Genomic DNA, 22,318 nt, shown 5'->3' on the forward strand with positions numbered 1-22,318 from the left:
ACCACACATTCTCATGTTTATCCATATTGAGAAAAGAAGCTATATTGACCACACTTAAGATAAACGGTGATCTTCCTTATTATACTCTTCCCTACGTCAAATTAGAAAACTTCTCAGGACTGGTGGCTACGTCCCCGTAAATTTTTGTTGCATAGGCCATCCACGTGACAGGGAAGTTATAAATGACATTAAAAAATATATATATTTACAGTAGAAAATATAAAATGGTGTTTTTCATCACTGTGCTTGGCTGCATGCATGAAAGGAGAAGCTAAAGTTCGAAGTATAACATCAAACTGTTGAAGGAACGCGTCCAGCCAGCTCATCTGCAGCAGAAATCTCTCCTTTATAATCTTGTAATCTTTTCTGTAATCTTTGTAGATCCTAATATCTTCTTTGTAATCTCTGTAGATCCTCCCCATTCATGTATAAATACTGGTTTTGTGCGGCTCTAAGCACATAAGACCCTTCTTTCCCAAATCATGTTTTACAACATGGTATCAAAGCCATTCTCGACCTGGGCCACTGATCTGATTTTCGATGGTCAGATCTAGCTTCATAAGCCGGGCACCCCAATCTTTCCATCCTCTCTGTCTACCCAATCCCTCATATCACATCTATACTCTTCTCTGTCTACCAGATCATTCGTATCACATCTTATCTTTGAGCTTCTGTTCTTTCATCCATGAACAATCTTTGACTGCATCAAAGTTCTTACATAGAATGTCAATGCAACCCTCTACCAGCAATGAACCGATGGCATCAGATGCGTAACAGCAATGCCCTACTTTTTCTTCTTTGCTGAATTGTCTCCTGCCAAGAGCCAGAGTACTACCATCGATGATTGTCCATTGCATCTTCCATTGAATCCGGTAGCCACTAGAACCCCCGCAAGCACTCCATCAGATTATTTACAACGATCAGGCCTACATTGTGAGGGTCCTTGATTTGGCCATGATCTACAGTGGGCCTGTTGTTGGTATTATCCATCACCGTTGATCAAGCTATTCAGGGCCCACCATCAAAATTATGGCCATTTGCCATTGTTGCTGGTGATGTGGTGGCCCACTGCCTGCTTTTATAATTCGACGTATGCACCACGTAACAAAGTGAGGCCCATCTACCTCATTTGCTAGGCCATCTCTGTAGCCCAGATATAACTGGGCCATTCTACTTCAGTTGACATAGTGGCCCTTGCTAATCGTCCATACTGCCATGGGCCACGGTCGGTCCATCTAATTGTTGCTTGCACGTGTATTGCTGAGCGAGGATTGCTGGCTCGTCTCGTTCAAGTCCTGTGGGCCTTGCTCACTTGGTGGTCCAATTCGCTGTTAGATCGGTACAGCTTACTATTTGGGCATGTTTTTTTTTTTTTTGAGGCTCGGTTTGTTTGGGCCTAGATTGTTTTGTTTGTGGCCTTATTCGCAGGTAAGCTTGGAGCTCATATTATTGTTGGTTCTTGCTCACTGTTTGTGGGCTGTTGAATTTTTTTTCAAAAAAAAAAAAAAAACAAAAAAAACAAAAAACAAAAAAAAAAAAGAAAAAAAGAAAAAAAAAGGGAGGAGATTCCCCTCAGCCTTGCTATTTCTCCATGGCATCGTCTACGGTCTTTGACAATATTTCATCCTCTCATGATGAGGATTTCAAACAGTCTGAAAATCCAGGATTGAAGATCACATCATCTCCTCTCACAGGGCCTAATTTTCTCTAGTGGCAATAGGTTGTCCGCATTTTTATTGGCGGCAAATGGAAACTTGGCCACATCACTGGGACCCTTTCTTGTCCAACCGATGGAGACCCCAAGAAAGTAGAATGGGAATCTGATGACATGATTGTAATGTCATGGTTATGGAACTCTATGGCCGACAATGTCCGAAGTGGCCTTCTTTTCTTAAAAACGGCAAAAGAAATATGGGACACGGTCCATGAACTCTATAGCGATGTGCACAACATGTCACGCATCTTTCAATTAGAGAAGGAGATCGCCTCTCTCCAACAGAACAACAAAAGCCTCACAGAGTACTATGCTAAACTCCGGAGTTTATGGGAGGAGCTCGCCTATCATGATGAGGAAGATACCTATTGTTCTCGAGTTGTAATTCTTATCAAGAAACGTCAGGAGCGATGCCGGATCTTCAAGTTTTTAGATGGCCTTAATAATGAGTACGAGATACTCCGACAACAAATCATCCACAACGCTAAGACGATGACCTTGAATCAGGTTTATTCTCAGCTTACAAGAGAAGAAAAACGAAAGCAGGTTATGATTCCACATGTCTCGATCACACAGTCTGCCTTACAGGCTGATGCTCCTTTTTCTGATAATTAAGGTCGAGGTCATGGAACTCGAGGCTGTGGTCGTGGTTCTCTTTTTTGCACTCATTGCAAACATACCAACCATATGGTTGACAATTGCTGGATCAAACATGGTAGACCTCCCATGCGGGGAGGCTTTGCTCGTGGACGTGGTCGTTCGTCAAGTGGCCGATGGGCCAATTTGTCTGTTACTGAATCTGAGGAGACCCCTTCTGCTTCCTCCACTCCTATGGTACAGATTTCCCGAGAAGAATATGATAACTTAATCGCCCAGAAGGCTGGCCTTTCAGTCTCAAAATCCATGGCTACTTCCAGTTCCCCAATGTCCAGTACATCCACTCCTGCCTCCTCTTCCCAACCCTAGGTCATAGACACCGGGGCCATAGATCATATGACTGGTATGTCTCACCTTTTTTCATCTTTTCATCCCAATTCTACTTTAGGTTCAGTCAAGTTAGCAAACGGAAACCTTACTCCCATTACGGGGTCAGGAACTGTTCCTCTAACCTCTACTGTCTCCCTCGACAAGACCCTTCTTGTCCCGGGTCTTGACTCCAATTTGCTTTCTGTTAGTGCACTCACCAAACAATTTAATTGTGCTGCCATTTTTCTTCCATATCATTATATGTTTCAGGATCTCAGGACGCAGAAGATGATTGGTGGTGGGCGTGAACATGCTGGTCTTTACCAATTCGATGCTGATGTTCAACCTCGCACAGCAGCTCATCTTCTTTCAGTCACTCAGGAGGATTTTTTTCGATGGCACTGTCGATATGGTCATCCCTCTTTTTCCATTTTACGTAATTTATTTCTTGCTTTAGTTTCTCACCAAGATGTTAAGACTTTTCAGTATAGTACTTGTGCTTTATCCAAGCAAAAACGTGTTTCATTTCCTTTAGTCTTGAATAAATACTCTGGTTCTATGTTTTCTGTCATTCAATCTGATATTTGGGGACCTGCTCCTATTCCCTCTTTTATGGGATTTCGGTATTTTGTGTCTTTTATAGATTGTACTACCAAGATGACTTGGATCTATCTTCTTAAAAATAAAAGTGATGTGTTTGAAACTTTTAGATTTTTTCATGTTTGGTTGATTAATCAGTTTGATGCTAAAGTCAAGGTCTTTCACGTGATAATGGTGGCGAATACCTCTCAAATGTTTTTCTTTCCTACCTTCGTCAGCACGGTATCGAGTCAAACACCACTTGTGCTTCCACTCCTCAACAAAATGGGATGACAGAAAAAAAATCAACAATTATTGAATATTACTCGTTGCCTCCTCACTGAGATGCATGTTCCCAAACGTTATTGGGGAGATGCAATTCTCACTGCATGCTACTTGGCCAATCAACTTCCTCATTCTGCTTTGAACTTTCAGACTCCGATTTCTTTGTTTAAGAAAGTTCACCATGTCACCGATATTCCTCTTCGAGTATTCGGCTGCACTGCTTATGTGCATGATTTCTCTACTTCTCGAACAAAGTTATCAGATAGATCTATCTCTTGCATGTTTGTTGGGTATTCACCTACCCAAAAAGGTTATAAATTTGTGGATCCACATACCGGTCGTCACTATGTCACTCTGGATGCGACATTTTTTGAGTCTCTCATTTTTTTTCTCCAACGACTTCATCTCCTCTCTTATCCCCACATGTTACTCCTATCCCTTTTCTAAACTCACCGTCCCCTACCTCACCTTCTCCACCATCACTTTCCACAACTCCACCACCTCCACCACGCTGCTCCACTCGCCCCAACTCTCGACCTCTTCATTTACAGGACTATGTCTGCACTCAAGCCTCATCTATCTTGCAGCACCGAAAAGGACGAGCCACCACATCACTGCCTCCACCATCATCCGACGCTCCGCGATCTGCTCTTGCCTCGGCTCTTTCTGCTTCTCCTAAGAAAGGTATTCGTACTTGCACGTTTCATCCTATCCAGCATTTCGTTTCTTATCAGTCATTATCTCCATCCAATAGAACTTTTCTTGCCAACGTTGATTCTGTACTTATTCCTACACGAGTGGATGTGGCATTGGCACATCCTCACCGGAAGCATGCTATGCTTGAGGAGATAAATGCCTTGGAAAAAAAATCATACTAGGGAGCTTGTTGATTTACCAGTCGGTAAACATGTTGTGGGCTGTAAGTGGGTTTACACTGTCAAGCATAAACCTGATGGTACCATTGATCGATACAAAGCACGCCTTGTTGCAAAAGGCTTTACATAGACTTATGGCATCGACTACACAGAAACTTTTGCTCCAGTTGCAAAAATGAATTCTATTCGGGTTCTCTTATCTATGGCTGCCAATTTAGATTGGCCACTGCATCAACTTGATGTTAAGAATGCTTTTTTACATGGTGACCTTCATGAAGAAGTGTATATGTCCTTACCTCCTGGGTTTCGTCGTAAGGGGGAAGAACATAAAGTTTGTCGCCTTCGCAAGTCCATTTATGGCCTTAAGCAGTCACCACGGGTGTGGTTTGACAAATTCACTCATGCTATGCAAGCTGCCCATTTTCACCAGTGTAGCTCTGATCATTCTGTTTTTTGGAAGCGCACCACCCATGGGCTTACAGTGGTCTCAGTCTACGTTGATGACATCATTGTTACGGGCGATGATTTTACTACTATATCCGGCATTAAGTCCCATCTTGCTAGTACCTTTAAAGTAAAAGATTTGGGCTCCTTGCATTACTTTCTTGGCATTGAGATTGCTCATTCTTGCTCTGGTATTTCCTTATGTCAGAGGAAATATACATTGGATTTACTCAATGAGACGGGTATGCTGGGATGTAAGCCTGTTGCTACTCCTCTTGAGATCAATCATCAACTCACCTCTCTCCTTGGTGAGTCTCTCTCAGATCCTGGTCCGTATCAACGACTCATTGACCATCTTATTTACTTAATTATTACACGACCCAATATCTCTCATGCTGTGAGTGTGCTCAGTCAGTTTATGCACTCACCACGGGCTGCCCATTTTGATGCTGCCTATCGTGTTCTCCGTTATCTCAAAGGTTCTCCTGGTAAGGGCCTTCTTTATTTCAGACATGGACACTTGTCTATTTCTGCTTTTTCTGATGCAGACTGGGCCGGTGCCAAAGATGACCAGAAATCTACAATCGGTTACTGCTCGTTTGTGGGGGGCAATTTGGTTACTTGGAAAAGTAAGAAGTAGCCGGTTGTTGCTCGATCTAGTGCTGAGGCCGAATATAGGGTTATGGCCCATACAACTTGTGAATTACTTTGGCTTAAGAAATTTCTGACCGAGCTTGGCTTCTCTCCATCTAGCCCTATGCCGATGATGTGTGATAATCAGGCTGCCATTCACATTTCTACTAATCTAGTTTTTCATAAGCACACAAAGCATTTTGAGGTGGATTGCCATTTTATTCAAGAGAAGATTAAATCCCATGAAATTATAACTCCACATGTTCGTACTGGGGACTAACTGGCAGATATTTTCACTAAACCTCTTTCACGTGACCAGCATGACGCAATCATTTCCAAGCTTGGCCTTTCGAATATCTTTAGACCACGCTTGAGGGGGAGTGTTGAAGGAACGCGTCCAGCGAGCTCATCTGCAGCAGAAATCTCTCCTCTATAATCTTGTAATCTTTTTTGTAATCTCTGTAGATCATAATATCTTCTTTGTAATCTCTGTAGATCCTCCCCATTCATGTATAAATACTGGTTTTGTACGGCTCTAAGCACATAAGCCTCTTCTTTCTCAAATCATGTTTTACAACACAAACCATCCCTAAATTTCATATGGTGTATGTTAATGTTGAATTTTCATCTCACTGTTTAAATGTCAATTTTATATATATATATATATATATATATATATATATATATATATATATAGAGCGAGAGAGAGAGAGAGAGAGAGAGAGAGATTCCAACCACCCACGAATTGTGTGTCATACACTGCAAGAACGAAGATGGACCGCTCCAGTCAAGTCGTCTCTTCATGCGCGGCCCAAAATTCTCCACTTCACCACAAGTACTAGAGACGAGATCATGGGAAATTTATACAAGTTTTCAGACTTAGGTTTCATGTTCTCCTCTTTCATCCTAACCACTGAAGGAAGAGATGCAGATTTTCCAATTTTCTTTCTTTCTTCTTCTCTTCCTTTCCTTAGCTCATGCCCAGCAGCTCTACAATGAGTTCTACCACTCTAACTGCTCCGTAGCTGATTATGCTGCTAATACCACCTTCGAAACTAATCTCAATGCCCTCCTCTCTATTCTAATTTCCAACTCTCATTTTGTCACCTTCTTTAATACCGATAGGGGCGAAAATCCCAACACTGTCAACGGTCTCTTCCTTTGTAGAGGCGATGTTACTTCCAACACGTGCAATTCCTGTGTCGACCAGGCGACTCAAGATATCAAACGGCGGTGCCCCAACAGGAGACAAGCACTCATATGGTATGATCACTGTATGTTGCGTTACTCAGACCGTAACTTCAAATCCGTGTATGATCCATCATACAATTCATTAGTATTAAGTCAAAGCTCTCGTAATTCATCGGACCCACGACGGTTTAACCAGACACTGAATGGTCTGATGAAAAATCTTTCATCGGTGGCCGCGTTTAGTCCTTCTGTTCGGATGTTGGATATGGGAGAAGCCAATGTTACAGCCTCTGAGAAGATATATGCGATAGTGCAGTGCACTCCTGATTTATCAAGAAGTGACTGCAACACATGCCTGCAATCGGCTATTTCAGAGATTCCAGTGTGCTGCGATGGAAAGGATGGAGCGGTAATTAGTGGGGCAAGTTGTGCTATGAGGTATGAAGTGTTCCCATTTTATGCCGGTGCAGCGTCCATTCCTCGTCCTCCTCCGACAGCTACTGATGCTTCATCTGGTAAGCAAGGTTTTGATTGCTTGGAATGAATTTGATTGTATAGACTAGTGTGGTATAGTTTACTGGTTTGTAGTTCTTAACATGACTGAAGTCTAGTTACAGAAAGGCCTGTTTGGGTGAACTGAAAGATGGATGATTTCAGGCAAAACCCTAGTTTCGGATAGAAAACAATTGGACAGGGATTCACCCTGATGCACGTGCCTGACATCTAGGCTGTCCATCCGTTTTTACAGCTCATTTTAGGCACTAAACTGAAAATGAAGCAGTTCCAAATATCAGGTGGACCACAACACAGGAAAGTGGTGATTAACATTAAAAGCTTCTTGTAGGCCACAATTTTTGGATCAAGCTGGTATTTGTGTGGCCTAGCCCCTTTATCTATGTTTTTTTGACCTTATCAACTGATTGGATGGCTAATAAACATTCTGGTGGCCATCAAGAAGATTTTAATGGTGGGTATTCAATCACCACTGTCCATCTAAGATTTGGATCTGCTTCACTTTTTTTGTATCATGCCCTTAAATAAGATGTAAAAACGGATGGACAGGCCTGGATGTCAGGCAGCCACATCATAGTGGGCCCCACAGTTGTATCCACCGAAATCGCGCTTGCGGATTGCCTCGTACCGACATGGCCAAGAGCGCTAGTACTGTAGCCTTCGTTGCAACCCCATAGGCTGAGATCAGTGGATCCCTTGACTGTGGAGACCACCTTGATGTATTTTCCTTGTATCCACGTCATTCATCTATTTCACAAGCTCATTTTAGAGCACAAGCCCAAAAATGCAGCAGATTAAAAGCTTAGGTTGACCACACTAGAGGAAAGCACCCACCATTAAAAAAATCATGGGGTCACCTGAATGATTATTTACCATCCAATCTGTTGATAAGGTCACAGATACCTAGATGAAGGGGACATCACAAATATCACCTTGATCCAAAACTTTTATAGCCTATAAGAAGTATTTAATCGTCAATCACCCTCTTTCCTGTGGTGTGGTCCGCTTGAGATTTGGATCTGCTTCTTTGTTCGGCTCATACCCTAATAATGATCTGGCCAAAAGGATGTCCAGCATTAATATAAGACACACATCATGCTGGGCCCCACAGTCAGGGATCCACGGCCTTTGTGATCCATGAAAGCAAAGCCTCGTACCTACTAGACGGTTTTCAGTGGGCCACCATCAGGTATATTCTCTATCCATGCAGCCCATCCATTTTTCCATATCATTTTTAGGGCATGAACCCAAAACTTTGGCCGACCTCAGGCAGACGACACCATAGGAAATAATGGTGATTAAATGCCCACCATTAAAAACTGCTTGAGGATACCCATCAAGCTGATATCTATGTTTTCCTTCCATGGAAGTCCACGTGACCTAATCAATGGGTCCGATGGGAATTAAACATTATAATTTTATAACGGGCCTTAAGAAGCTTTTAATGATGGGTGTACAATCACCTGTGGTGTGGTCCACCTGATAATGATCCAACAGCGTGAATAAAGCACATACATCATTATCGGGCCTGCAGAACACCGTCCAATAGCCATGTCCCTGCTGCCGGGTCAATATGAATCCGCGTCGGGAAAAATGGAACGCGGAATAGTGGGATCCAGATCCAGCAATGTGTGCGGCTCTGACGTGGGGCCCACCTTGATATGTGTTATATATCCATGCCATCCATCAGTTTTGCTAGCTCATATTAGAATATGGTCCCAGAAACGGAGCAGGTACAAATCTCAGGTGGACCACACATTGAGGTGGCCCAGGTTAGAGCCGCACCCACCTGGCTGGATCCGGGTGGAACCTACCTATTTCACGCTCAGAAAAATGAGGTTTCACGGCCCTTGCCCCAAATCGTCTTTTTCAAATCAACGAAAGCACACTCAATGGATTGATTTTCGGTCAGTCAATGAAAACCTCGCACCACGCGGAAAGGCCTTTTTGAAAGTCCCATTCAAACATGACCTTTGATTAATTCAAGGGCTTGTTTGATTTTCCAATTCACCTTTGAATATCATGTAAATACGTAATAATTATTTCCTCCCTATTTACCTCACTTTTTCCTATGTTTGATTTAACTGTATAATAATTATTTCCTCCCTATTTACCTCACTTTCTCCTATGCTTGATTTGACCGTATACATTTTTAATGCAAAAATTGAGAACTCCACAACATATCTGTGGGTCCCACTGTGATGTGTATCGCTTATCCACACCATTCATCTATTATTCCTGATGAATTTATGGCATGAGTCAAAAAATAAGGTATATCAAAAGCTCAAGTGGATCACGCCACTAGAAAAAGGGAATCGAACACTTACCAATAAAAACCTCTCCGGCCCATTGTTTCTTTTTGTGTAGGCCATTTGAGTGTTCAATCTGCCTAATTTTTCGGCTCATGCCTTAAAATATTGTGTTAAAATGGTTGGACAGAATGAATTTATCATATATATCACATTGGGTCCACAAATTTAAAATAACTCTTTTGAACTGATTTCCGAAGTAAAAAGTACAGTGATTTTCAAACTATTTTCAAACGGGTGAAATGGTAATAATTACCCATTTCAAGGGTATGTACATGGCTACTGAAAAATCAAACATGCCCCAAATGTAAGTGGATTGCGTGAAACCCCTCTCCGATAATAATCCGTACATATAGGGGCTCCTGTGGGGGCCACCATGATGTATCTATTTATCCACTCCGTCCATCCATTTTCTCAGATCATTTTAATGAATAAGATAAAAAATGAGTCAAATCTAATACTTAACTGGACCACACTAGAGATGAACCTTGCATTTAATGCAACCCAAGCTCGCACTTTGGGGTGGTCCAACTGAGCATTATGTCTACCTCAGGTTTGGGATTATACTATAAAATGACAGTAGAAAATTGATGGACAGCACAGATAAACATATACATAACTATAGGCTTCACTGGAACCCTTATATGGATAGATTGTTGTCCGGGCCAATCGAACGCAATCCACTTCCGTAGTTGGAAACTATGTAGAGTCCAAAGATATTTCCTTGATAAATCCATTTAGAGGTTTCCAAGAACCCGACTCAAACTCGATCTGATCCAGGATAGTCCAACAGTGCTTACTCGATTCGATCCGAATTCTTACCGGCCTGACCTGAACCAAGTCCGACTCGGTCAGGAAAACTGAGTCAGATCGAGTTGAGTCTATCTAATCGATTTGGATTGGGTTGAGTCAAGTCGAGCTAGAAACTCTCATACTATGAAGGAAACGAGAGGGAAATTGGGAGAGAAAGAAGGAGAGGAGGAAAATCGGGAGAGACAACAATGAGAGAGACGAGAGAAAGAAGGACCTCTTGCGGCGCCGCTCGAGTAGAGATGGGTTAGGGTTCGCCGTTCGGGTAAAAGAGGAATAAAAGTAAAAGTTTTATACACACACACACACACACACACACACACACACACACACACACACACACACACTACCCGATCGGATTGGTCGAATCTGAGTGGGTCTATTTGAACAAACTCAATCCTGGTTTTCAGTTCGAGTTGGATCAGATCCGACCAGTTCGAATGAGTTAAATCTGTCAATTCGGGTTGGATCCGATTAGTTAGAACAAGTCGGATCTATCAGTTCGGGTCGGATCCTGCCCAGCTTTAAATCCACTCCGTCCATCAGTTTTCCAACACCAAAACAGGAGATGAGTTGAAAAATTAAACAGATCCAAAACCAAGTGAGCCACACAAAATGAGACAGTGGGAAAGGAAATTTTCATGGTTGAAACTTTCTTGGAACTGATCAGTATGTTTATATGCCACCTAAACCATTCACACGATTATTACCACTCAGATAAACTGTAGTAACAAATTGAGTAAGGATCCTCTGTTTGCGTCAAGCATGACTTTCCAGCTTTTTCATATCGTCATTGGTCCATGGTCATCAACAATGCAGTATTAAATGCGGTGTGTAATAACACGGTCCAATTAGATTGCAACAACCATGATTTTCCTGCTTTGCTGCAAACAGAGAATCTGGACTCTAACAAATTTCATCCTAACACAAAATTTCTGTGGCCCCTACAAAATTTCCAACGGTGGGTTTTCAATCCCCTTTGTTTCATGTTGTATGTTCCACATGAGTTTTGGATCCACCTGATTTTTAGACAAAACTAATGGACGGACTGAATTTGTCATGGGCATCCCTGTGGTCCCCACAGCTTTCGACAATCCGCTTCTAGGGTTGAAAGTCGGGCGGGTTAGGTCGGGTTGGTGCTCAACCCCAACCCAACCCAAGGTTCCTATACCTCAACCCTAACCCAACCCAACCCAATCTCGGGTTGGGAATTCTCAACCCAAGCCCAACCCAAGCGGGCTTGGTCGGGTTGATCGGGTTGGTCGGGTGTATACATGCTAATATTTTCGTTATTATATTAGTTTATTATATTTCAATATAGGACCTATTTTTTGTATCTATGATTTTATTAATTATATATGTGATTATTCATCAAAAAGAACTTCATTTTTTAAAAAAAAAAAAAATCAAGCTAAGATATAGGACAACTACTCACTTAAAAGTCATGCAGCATAGCACGCAATCTATTTGGGAGTGAGAAATCCGGCATATCTTGTTAGCTTGAGTCCTTGGAAATGACGTGGACAAATGAGACCTGACATCACTAGTGTGCCTTTGACAAAAACGATCCACACTCAATTATAATTTATAAGTAACTTATATATTGATCGGGTTCGGGTTGGGTCGGGCAACCCGAGACCTCAACCCGAGCCCAACCCAAATTTTATCGGGTTAGTGTTTGTATAGCCCAAGCTTGAAATCAGACCCGATATATCCTGCCCGAGTCCAACCCAATGTCGGGTCGGCCACAGGTCGGTTGGGTTGAACCTGCCCAACTTTCAGCCCTATCCGCTTCCACTTCTAGTTGGACCTTGGGTTAGGTGGGCAAGGGACGATTCCCTTTAGGTTGAATTTCCCCCATCTCAACTCAGACTCTTTTTTTCTTTTTATTTATTTATTTGTTTATTATTATTATTATTAGAAGGTGGGAGCACGCCACCAGCGTTCTTGGACTGAGAAAAGCAGTTCATACCAAGCAAGGGGACGTGGCCCAACGCACTAGACTTAAGTTTATTTTGTACATTGGACTTGAAACCAATGCATGATTCTTTCTTTTCTTTATCTATTTATTTTTCTTTTGGTTATTTCCTATTAATTAAGCTAATGTTGACATTGTGCATTGCAATTGAAATTGGAAATCATGCATTTGCTTTTATGACAGGGAATGGAGGAAACCGATCAAAGGTTATAATCTCCATTAGCGTAGCATCCGTTGTGGGGTTGGCTCTATTCAGTTCTTATATCTACTGCTACCGACGGAGAAGAAAGAGGTCACCAAAAGGTTTATTTATTTATTTATTAAGCTAAATAAACTTAAGGCCATATATATATATATATATATATATATATATAGGGCTTTCTATAGGCTGAGCGAGCCTATTAGGCTCTTGGGTGAAGCCCACCATGGTCAGGGCTTGGATTTTATTTTAAGCTTGTGGATTGGACAGCTTTGAACTGATTTTTAGGCCAAAAAAAGAAGAAGAAGAAGAAGAAGAAGAAGAAGGAGGTATGCCTGCCTAGACTTGAAGATACTTCCCAAGTGCTGGCTTGAGCATGAATCTAGGTAATGTAGGGTTCCAGTCCTTACCTCAATGGTAGACTCTGAGGAGTATCAACACAAGGTCTTGGGTTCGAAACCATAGGTGGTGAAATCTCACTACGGCGTGCGTGGATGCGTGTGTAAAATAAAACAAAATAAAATAAATAAATAATCTAGGTAATGTACATCCTCCTTGAGCCATGAATGGTTCTAAATTTAGGTGCGGGGTGAGGGCTGAGTCTAAATTTTAGGCCAAAAATTTAGATGGGCTAGGCTCAAGCTGACATAGGATTTTCCTGAGCTCAACCTGGGAACAGCCCTAGCCATGGAAGTCAAAATTCACTGGTGAGAGATCACATTTTCCTCAATTGAGCCTCCTGCATTTTCTATTTGGTCTGTTTATCATGAAACCTGCCTGGTTGAAAGATTGGATGATCAAGATCAATATTTGGGCCTTACTATTAATAATACGTGCATACTCCTTTATAGAAAGAAACATGATGGTAGAATGGCACATGAGACATTTTTGTCCATTCAATTCAAGGCTACAGATCAGACCTAATCAAATTAATTTTTTACACCATTAGCCACATAAGTAGGAAGAGTCATATGAATGGTCTGGATCATCTGATCGTCTAGCCAATGGGCCATGAAATGTCAAGAACTAATTTTATGTTTTCTCATTTTCGAATCAGTGAAAGAGAAGGGGCACCATGCATTATTAAAATTTTTGGGGCCTCCAGTTGGTTCAGAACTCCTGGAATTAAGTAGGAATGGTGAGCAAACACAAGAACTCCCGTTGATTGACTTAGTTACAATACAAGCTGCTACTAATAACTTCTCTGATAGAAATAAGCTCGGAGAAGGTGGATTTGGCCCTGTATATAAGGTAATTAAAGGCAGTTGTCTAAGGATGTATTTGGATTCACAATTGAGCTAATTGTAGACTTCTTTTTATTATATGAAAATGGAAAGAGGAAAGATTTAGGCTGCGCTTGGTTGTACCAAATATCAATGTCTTGGTTGCACCAACTATCATGACATTGATATCTGGTGCAACCAAACACAGCCTTAATTTCTTCAGCACACATATCAAGGATGTGGACTTCAGATTGCAGTAACATCTATGCAATTGCAATTTATAGTCTACTTCCTCATTATGATTAAACCTTATTTTGTGAGGTCATCTCCAATCCACAGAATGTTTGCAGTTTGATTTGCTCTGCCATCTAAATGCGTCTTTACTTGGAGTAGTTGAATAAGTATTAAACGGGATAGGCTACATGGATTTTTCAATTAAGTAACCATTGCATGGAAAATCATTTCAGGGAATGCTATCTGACGGGAAGGAAATAGCAGTTAAAAGGCTTTCAAAGAGTTCAGGGCAAGGTCTTGAGGAATTCAAGAATGAAGTCACGTTGATTGCCAAACTCCAACATAGAAATCTTGTGAAGCTCATGTATTGCTGTATAGAGGGAGGAGAGAAACTGCTCATTTATGAATACATGCCAAACACCAGCCTTGATGTCTTCATCTTTGGTTTGGACATTTCTTTTTTCAGCTTCTGAATTTCACCACTCCAACACAAATGTAAACATGCCTATGCAGTTGTAGGAGCACACAAGCATGAGTCTTTAGAAGCTTAGTAGGCATACCAACCAATTAACAAACAAACTTATTATTGAATCATAATGTAAAGAGAAAAACATTGGTAGATTTCTCAGATCATCTGAATCGATTGGATGTGGCATTCTCCACCATTTTATTGCAAATGGAACCATTCATGTAGAAGGGCCCACAGTGGATGTCCCAGAATTGTATCGATTACAAGATAAGTAGCCTTCAAATAAAAAGTTGAGTAATTTCCTTATCCCTACTAATTGGGGTCAGCTATGTTAATTATGAAATATCATGATACGTAGTGCAATCAAACACACTTAAACATGATTTAATTCAAAATGCGGTTTAGACATAATTTAATTCAATTTTCTAACACATGCAACCTAAATATGGTCCAACTTGTCATCATCATCATATAAGCTTTATCCCAACTAATAGCGGTCAGCTACACAGATCCTGTTGCTGTCAGGATTCATAGTAAAAGTTGATTTAAATATATGAAAGAAGTTTCACACCAACTGCCAACTAGCTGGGAGTAACACTTTTTTTATCGGGCTTAGGACCAGCAACGAGAGCACAAAACTCCCACAGGCATCATGTAAAAATCCATCACACAGTTTGATTTTAATCAAAGAGTAAAACCTGATCCTACTCAATTTGCATGTTATTTTCAGATCCAGTCAAGCGAGCTCAATTAGGCTGGGAAAGATGCCAAAATATTGTAGGTGGAATTGCAAAGGGTCTTGTTTATCTCCACGAAGACTCGAGACTTAGAATCATTCACAGGGATCTAAAAGCAAGCAATGTTCTATTGGACCATGAGATGAACTCAAAGATTTCTGACTTTGGAATGGCACGATTTTTGAGAGGAAATCAAAGCCAGGTCAATACCAATAGAATCGTTGGAACATAGTAAGTTGGCAAGCAATGTTCTACTTTGGCAACAAGCATCAAACCCACCATTCGATGATTACAAATTAAACTGTTAAATGTTGATCACACACCAAATCATTGGACTACTTTTGATTTTTTGGACAGGATATTGACACATTGGAACCACTTGATGAGTGGCTTCAATATTACATGCTTGTCAGCCCCCTATCGCTTTCGAATTTCTCTTTTTCTAGTCATAGCGCTTCTAATGTATCTTCCATCATGGTCATTGCCAACAGTGGCTACATGGCACCAGAGTATGCAATGGGAGGGCGATTTTCTGTGAAATCTGATGTTTATAGCTTTGGAGTTTTACTGCTGGAGATTCTAAGTGGAAAAAGGAACAGTGGTCTCAATCTTCCTAACCATGCTCAGAGCCTCCTGACTTATGTATGATTCTTTCTGTGACTCTTAAATTAAATATGCCTTCTTAATCTCATATTCATTGTGATATTATAGGCATGGGAATTATGGTGCGATGGAAGAGCTTTGAAGTTGATTGATCCTTTGTTAGCCCAGACATGTCCAGCGAGTGAAGCACTGAGATGGATCCACATTGGGCTATTATGTGTTCAAGAAGATGCGGTGGATAGGCCCACCATGTCCTCGGTCGTTCTCATGCTTGGAAGTGAATCTATGGATCTCCCACAACCTACGCAACCAGGATTTTTTGTCTCAAGGGTGGTTGTTGAATCAAATAATTCTTCACAGAATGCCAAAATCCACTCTATGAATGAGGTAACTATTTCTACTCTGGAACCTAGATGAGTGGTCTCATGCTCTCCTGGGTTGGGTCATGATCTCCACGTATGGGCCCTGGTTCCACATTGGCTTGACATTATTATTTTTTTGCTTGTAATGACATCTCCATGTAAGTTCCCATCTTGGAGTATATAGTGGTGTGTTGGACTTGAAACATTTGGACAGTGTATTAATTGAAGTTTCAATATACATTCAAGATCCTATTTGTTGAGAATCATTTTCCAAGTCTGTTTAATCTTATGTGCTTCTGTGTTGAATTTGGATAGTTTCTGGGTAGCCAGTAATTAGATGACTTGACCATCCACCTTACATATCTTAGTTAGAACATGAGCTGCTTAATGAGTTTCCTTGTCTTGAGTAGATAGCATACTATGTGAGGGTTAAGCCATCAATAAAGTGAGTTTTTGTTTCTCCTCTTTACACACTCTAGCTCTATAGCCCGCCACCCATTATCTCCATTGATGCCAAGACCTGCCTCTTTTTTTCTCTGTTTTTTTGCCAAGACCTGCCTCTTCATTGACTTGCTTGTGTAGTTCACGATAAGGTGGTAGTGTCTATACATGTGGAATACCCAGTATTTTCTAGTAGGCAACATATGAATCTGAATTCAATTAACAATCACCGTGAAATGATTTTTATTTTTGAGAGCTCACAACTAGTAACTTCGTTGATATGAAAATAATGGTTGTACAACCATTCCGGGGAGAGACGGCGGTGTTAACACCACTATATAGCACAAAAACAAAAGATTATAAAAAACTAGAGCCAAAACTTGGATTAGAAACAATCCAAAACATGGTCTCACCAAAATCACTCCCAACTAATACGAGGAAATTGGAAACAGGGGACTCACCTTCCAACTCGAATATGCAACCACAAACCTAGTCAAACACATCTTGAAGTAGGTGAGCACAACCTCAGCTGATCTAAGGAAATTGGATTCCTAGTTGTGTTTGACAGCCACTATATAGCACAAAAACAAAAGATTATAAAAAACTAGAGCCAAAACTTGGATTAGAAACAATCCAAAACGTGGCCTCACTAAAATCATTCCCAACTAATCCGAGGAAATTGGAAACAGGGGACTCACCTTCCAACTCGAATATGCAACCACAAACCTAGTCAAACACATCTCGAAGTAGGTGAGCACAACCTCAGCTGATCTAAGGAAATTGGATTCCTAGTTGTGTTTGACAGCCTATAATTGGAATCCACTAGGATGCAAAACTTGTGTTTGGCATCCAATATAATTGTAATGCACTCGAATTCTATAGTATAATCATCTAACCTTAATTGATTAAGTAAATCACCTTTCATACACCAAATTAGTGTACATACGTGACATTTGACATAATATTTGTAACAAGTCCATTGAAATACATACATTGGATAAAAATAAGGAAATTTCAAGCCTTATGTGGGCTAGGCTCATGTGTCACTATGTGCTACATCTTGGCGGTTGTTCAAGTGGGCACCCACCATACATGTTGGATGCTCGCTTTTGGTAATTTTTTTTTTCTTTTTCCTTTTCCCAAACATGGATTCATGTAGCCGGCCCAAATTACTTCAAGCTATTAGTATGATGAATTTTTCAACTCATGTCTCAATGGTAGGTTGAGTGTTTCAAAACTGAGGTCTTGGGTTCAAGTTCCCGTGTGGGTGTGGGTGTGTGGGTGTGTGTTAAAATAAAAAATAAAAATAAAAAAATCAACCATCCATTTTCAATAATTTGCATGTGGCCTACAAACATAGCATGATCATGTTAAATGGATCTTATTATATTTGATGGTACAACTGATTTTTGCAGTTTCCACTCTCATGCTCTTGATCAAATGGCTAAAATCTTCCAAGAAAAGTTGATTTTATTGCAGCAAACTATGTAAGGAAAGGTCCATAGTGAATTCTATTATAATGTTTTTAGTGAATTTTGGCCCATAGATCATCATATCTTATTTGGTCCCATTTGGCCATAAGGTAATAACAAACGTAACATCTTTCCTTTTTTTTTTAGTAATGGCCAATAAGGCACAAATCATGAAGTAGCTCTTTTATAATCCAAACGCAAGCCCATAATTTTAAAGAATATATAACATAATTAATAGAAATAATCCAAATCGGAGTAGCTGGAGGGCATAAAGTTTGTTGTGTTCCAAAAGGCTGTAAATTTTCTCCTATGAATGAAATCTCAGTGGCATGAGCCCACTTCCCTTTATAAAAATAAAATTTAAAAAAAAAAAAAAAAAAAACATAAAAATAAAACTAATCGGCTATTGCGTATGCTTTGGGAAAGGTCTTGTAAATTGTAATTGCAGAATAGTTTGTGAGGCCTTGTTTGATTCCCCTGTCATGTTCTTGTTAGGGGGGTGTTTGCCTACTGGAAATGGGGGTGTAGAAGCTGCAAGGGATGTTTTTGATAAGTTCTTGTTTTGTTTTTCTTCTAGCTCTAGAATCGGCTTTAAAATTTGTTGTCAAAAGATATCTCAAATCTTCTTTGTTTTTCCACGCTGCTCAACTAGTCGAGGGACTGACTCAACTAGTCGAAGGTCTCTTCGACTAGTCGAAGCCCACTTGACTCGAAGTCTAGCGACTGTGTTTTGGATGTCTGGGACACTCGACCAGTCGAGGGACAAGCTCGACCAGTCCAAGGGGTCCTTCGACCAGTTGAAGCCCTGTCTCAACTAGTCGAGGTTACGCAAACTACGCGCGGACTGCATAAATTTAAGGCAATTTCTGGACTTTTCTAAAGTCGGTGCGTAAGTGGAGTTTCCTAAATTATAAATAGGAGTCCCTAGGGCTATTCTAAGGTATTCTAAGGCTTTCTAAAATTTTTTTAAGGGTTTCTAAAAGGGTTCTAGGGTTATTAAAGAGTATAGTAAGGATAAAATTCAAGGTTGTTCGAATCGGGTAAGTCCTCTCTCTTTGTAATTTCTATTTTCATAGTGGATTTTTATCGCTTTGTGCTGTGGTTTTTTCCCGAAAGGGTTTACCACATTAAATCTTTGTGTTCTCTTGTGATTACTTGATGCTCTTGGATTGTTATCCTAGATCCATATTGGTCATGTGATTCTGCAACACAAATCCCAACAAAATTCTCTATTTGGGTTTGTTTTCTTTGGCTTTATGCTATATATTGGGGTTATATGATAGATGAGGATAATTTCCTTTTATGGCAGCACCCACTCGGATGGTTGTATAGCCAATTTTTTAAATCAATAAAGTTATATGTGGTGAGCTCCTACCTTTTAGTCAATATATATATATAATCCAAATAAACTAAAGTCAAAGAACTTGTCGGGTGAGACTACAATGTCCAAATCCTTTGTAAAAAAAGTCTGTTTCACACCTTTTTTAAAAATTTTTATAAGAAGGCGCTAGGCCGAGGGATTTCATTGATCAACAAAATGTACAGCCTTTTGGGTGGGCCCAACAAAAAGGATAGAGGCCTCACCTATCATGTGACATAAACAGGACAAGAGGGTTAAAATAACCCTCAAATAAGTGAAAAAACTCTACAAAAAACTGAGGCAATGGAACGGATATTGGCCCCCAATCAATGACGTCTAAGAGCACCAATCCCTACATTGTCTAAAAGCAAATCTCCTCTGACTAACCTTGGAATCTGGGAACGGTGCATGTAGATCATATCCGGGTAGCCCTTACTAGCCATTCTTGCTAGTGCATCTGTCATAGAGTTCCCCTCTCTAAAAATATGGTTGATCACTAGATTAAGGCTCCGAATTTTATCCTTAATGATTCCCAAGATGTACCATAATTTCCAAAGGTTGGGTGAGGTGGAGTCCCCCAGGGCATCCGCAATGACTTTGGAGTCAGTTTCAACTATGATATTTACAAGGCCTAGGTTGGAGCAAATATTAAGTCCATCCAGCATGGCCCGAGCTTCCGCACAAGTGTTTGAAGAATTTCCATAATGTCTGTGAAAAAGCAAAGAGAAGCTGGCCTGAATGATCCCTGCACACTCCTCCACCGCCGCTCTCACCTGGGTTACCTCTCGAGGAACCATTAGTGTTCAGTTTTAGCCAGTTCTTGGGTGGCTTTGACCATTTCACAATCAACGGTTTGGAAACAGGGATATTGGAAGCGGAATGGAGCCTTAAAGACTGAACGATGAGGTCCTTTGCCATGGATTTTCTGTCCGAGGCTTGAATTAGATTGTCGACCTCGCGAAGCCATCGACGGACATTGTAAATGATAATGTCTATTAACATTTTACGACCCTCATAATGAGTTGCATTGTAACTTATCCAGAGTTCCCAGATAACAAAACAAGGGAGGAAGCCTATTAGCATTTTAATTCTTGATCTTTCACTGGCTGCGGCGAACCATTGCTGGATCTGCTGAAGAATTAGGGAGTTGTGGATTAACGGGATATCAAAAAGAATGTTGAAGTGAGCCCAAACCTCTATTTCACACCTTAATTTAAAAACCCCACATAGGATAGCACAATCTATCTGCATGCTTCCAAAGCCGAGTCCAAGCCCAAGCCCACTTAGCTAAAAGACCATGATAGATCAAGATGAGAAGCCCAAGGGCAACTCCGATCTCACCAAAGCTCCCAATGAAATTTGGGCCCATGCATGTGGCTGACGGTGCATGCTGCACCACCAGCCACGTGAAATATAGTAAGATTTTGCAATGGAGTGGGTGAAGGGGACAGAATTCCACCCCTTACCTCATGAGTCCCACTGGAACTAAAATGACCCATTTGCCCCTAGTTTTCTCTAAAAATACACTCTTTACCATCTATCTAATTAATGACAAAATGCCACATGGCACACCCATTATCATAGCCAATCACAACACTCCAAGCCTCCTTTAGCCTCTAAACTTCCTAGAAACTAGGAAAGTGCCACTCTCACGCCTATAAATACCAATTTCCTCTTCACTTATCATCATCACTCATCTTTAAGAAGAGAGGGAGAAAAGAAGAGTGAGCATAGCTTATCCCATCCATCCACCAAAGTGAGAAAGATAGTGCAAGGAGAGGAAACCTTTCCAACCTTAGGCCGGTTAGTCAAGCCCAAATTTTAGCCACCTAAGCCATCTAAAGATTGATCTAACTCATATCCCGATCAATCCGTGCCATCCATCCCTTTTACCCAACTACAGATCAGTTGCATTCATCTTGATATCTATATTTTGATCATCATCTTCTTTCTCAACTTGCCTTGCTTTCCTAGTCAACCCTCGAGTATACTCTCTACGGCTTTCCAGTCTTTTGGGTCTTACCTATCAAAAACTTAGACTAAGTCTTACCTATCAAAAACTTAGACTAACTAGAAATTTTTTTTATTTGTTTGTTGTCCTTAAGTAGGAAAATAGGTCTTGTCAGATTGCCATCACAAATCCCTCACTCCCATTCCTTAGTTGGACATTGCATCCTTTATTCGCCTCAATCTTGCATTCTAAGCATTCTCATTAGCATGTATCTTCTCAACTACCCTACTACTCTAGTCAGTTGAAGTATATTCTCTGTGACTCACCAATTCCTTAGATCTTGTCATACTAAAAAAATTCAAACTAACTAGAAACCTTTTCCTTTCTCTACCTTAAGTAAACTAGTCCTTTCAGATTGCTTTTGTCAAATATCCATCACTCCCACTCCTGAATTGGATATTGTAATATAGTATCACATGTTATTTCATTATAATGTTTGGACATTAGACTAATCAAATCCTTTATAATTCACTAAGTTATATGAAGTAGAGACGGCATATTGATGCAAGCAATGAAGGTGTCTAAGAACTTCTTTCTCTGTCATTATGATTGATCCCTTACTTAAAATCACAAATCATATATTATGAGTCATTTTAGAATAGAAAGTTCTAGGATTTCCTGACTTAAGGATTTTATATGATATAGCCGATTGCAAAAATCTAAGTTAATCCCCCCCCCCCCCCCCACACACACACACACAAATGTCGACTCCAATGGGTGGGGAGTTACTAGCTTCTCTAGTCGCAACCCACCTTGAAAAAAAATGCCGTGAAAATTAAGGGATTATATTCTCTACGTCCAATATTTATAGTCCAGCATCTGCAACGCTTGCATTCATTTCCATCCCAAAAACATCAAAAAAGAGAAAAAAATTCTAAAACTATTACGCCCACACAAGTAAGGTGCACCC

General features: G+C 40.6%; 1 protein-coding gene across 1 annotated transcript; it reads left to right on the top strand.

The window, feature by feature from the left end:
- Positions 1-6,288: 6,288 nt before the first annotated feature.
- LOC131221596 (cysteine-rich receptor-like protein kinase 10) lies at positions 6,289-16,587 on the top strand. Its single transcript, XM_058216880.1, has 7 exons — positions 6,289-7,202; positions 12,481-12,600; positions 13,554-13,747; positions 14,187-14,397; positions 15,153-15,390; positions 15,651-15,801; positions 15,871-16,587. The coding sequence occupies exons 1-7, from the start codon at positions 6,422-6,424 to the stop codon at positions 16,177-16,179; spliced, it is 2,004 nt and encodes a 667-aa protein (XP_058072863.1). The 5' UTR covers positions 6,289-6,421; the 3' UTR covers positions 16,180-16,587.
- Positions 16,588-22,318: the final 5,731 nt, after the last annotated feature.

This window comes from Magnolia sinica, chromosome 12 (assembly GCF_029962835.1).
Source record: "Magnolia sinica isolate HGM2019 chromosome 12, MsV1, whole genome shotgun sequence".
Classification (NCBI taxonomy): Eukaryota; Viridiplantae; Streptophyta; class Magnoliopsida; order Magnoliales; family Magnoliaceae; genus Magnolia; species Magnolia sinica.

Excerpts from the sequence above, each read along its gene's own strand:
- LOC131221596 (XM_058216880.1), top strand. The coding sequence starts at position 6,422 with ATGCAGATTTTCCAATTTTCTTTCTTTCTTCTTCTCTTCCTTTCCTTA. Across the intron at positions 12,601-13,553 it reads AAGAAAGAGGTCACCAAAAG|TGAAAGAGAAGGGGCACCAT; the intron begins GTTTATTTATTT and ends TTTTCGAATCAG. Across the intron at positions 14,398-15,152 it reads CCTTGATGTCTTCATCTTTG|ATCCAGTCAAGCGAGCTCAA; the intron begins GTTTGGACATTT and ends TGTTATTTTCAG.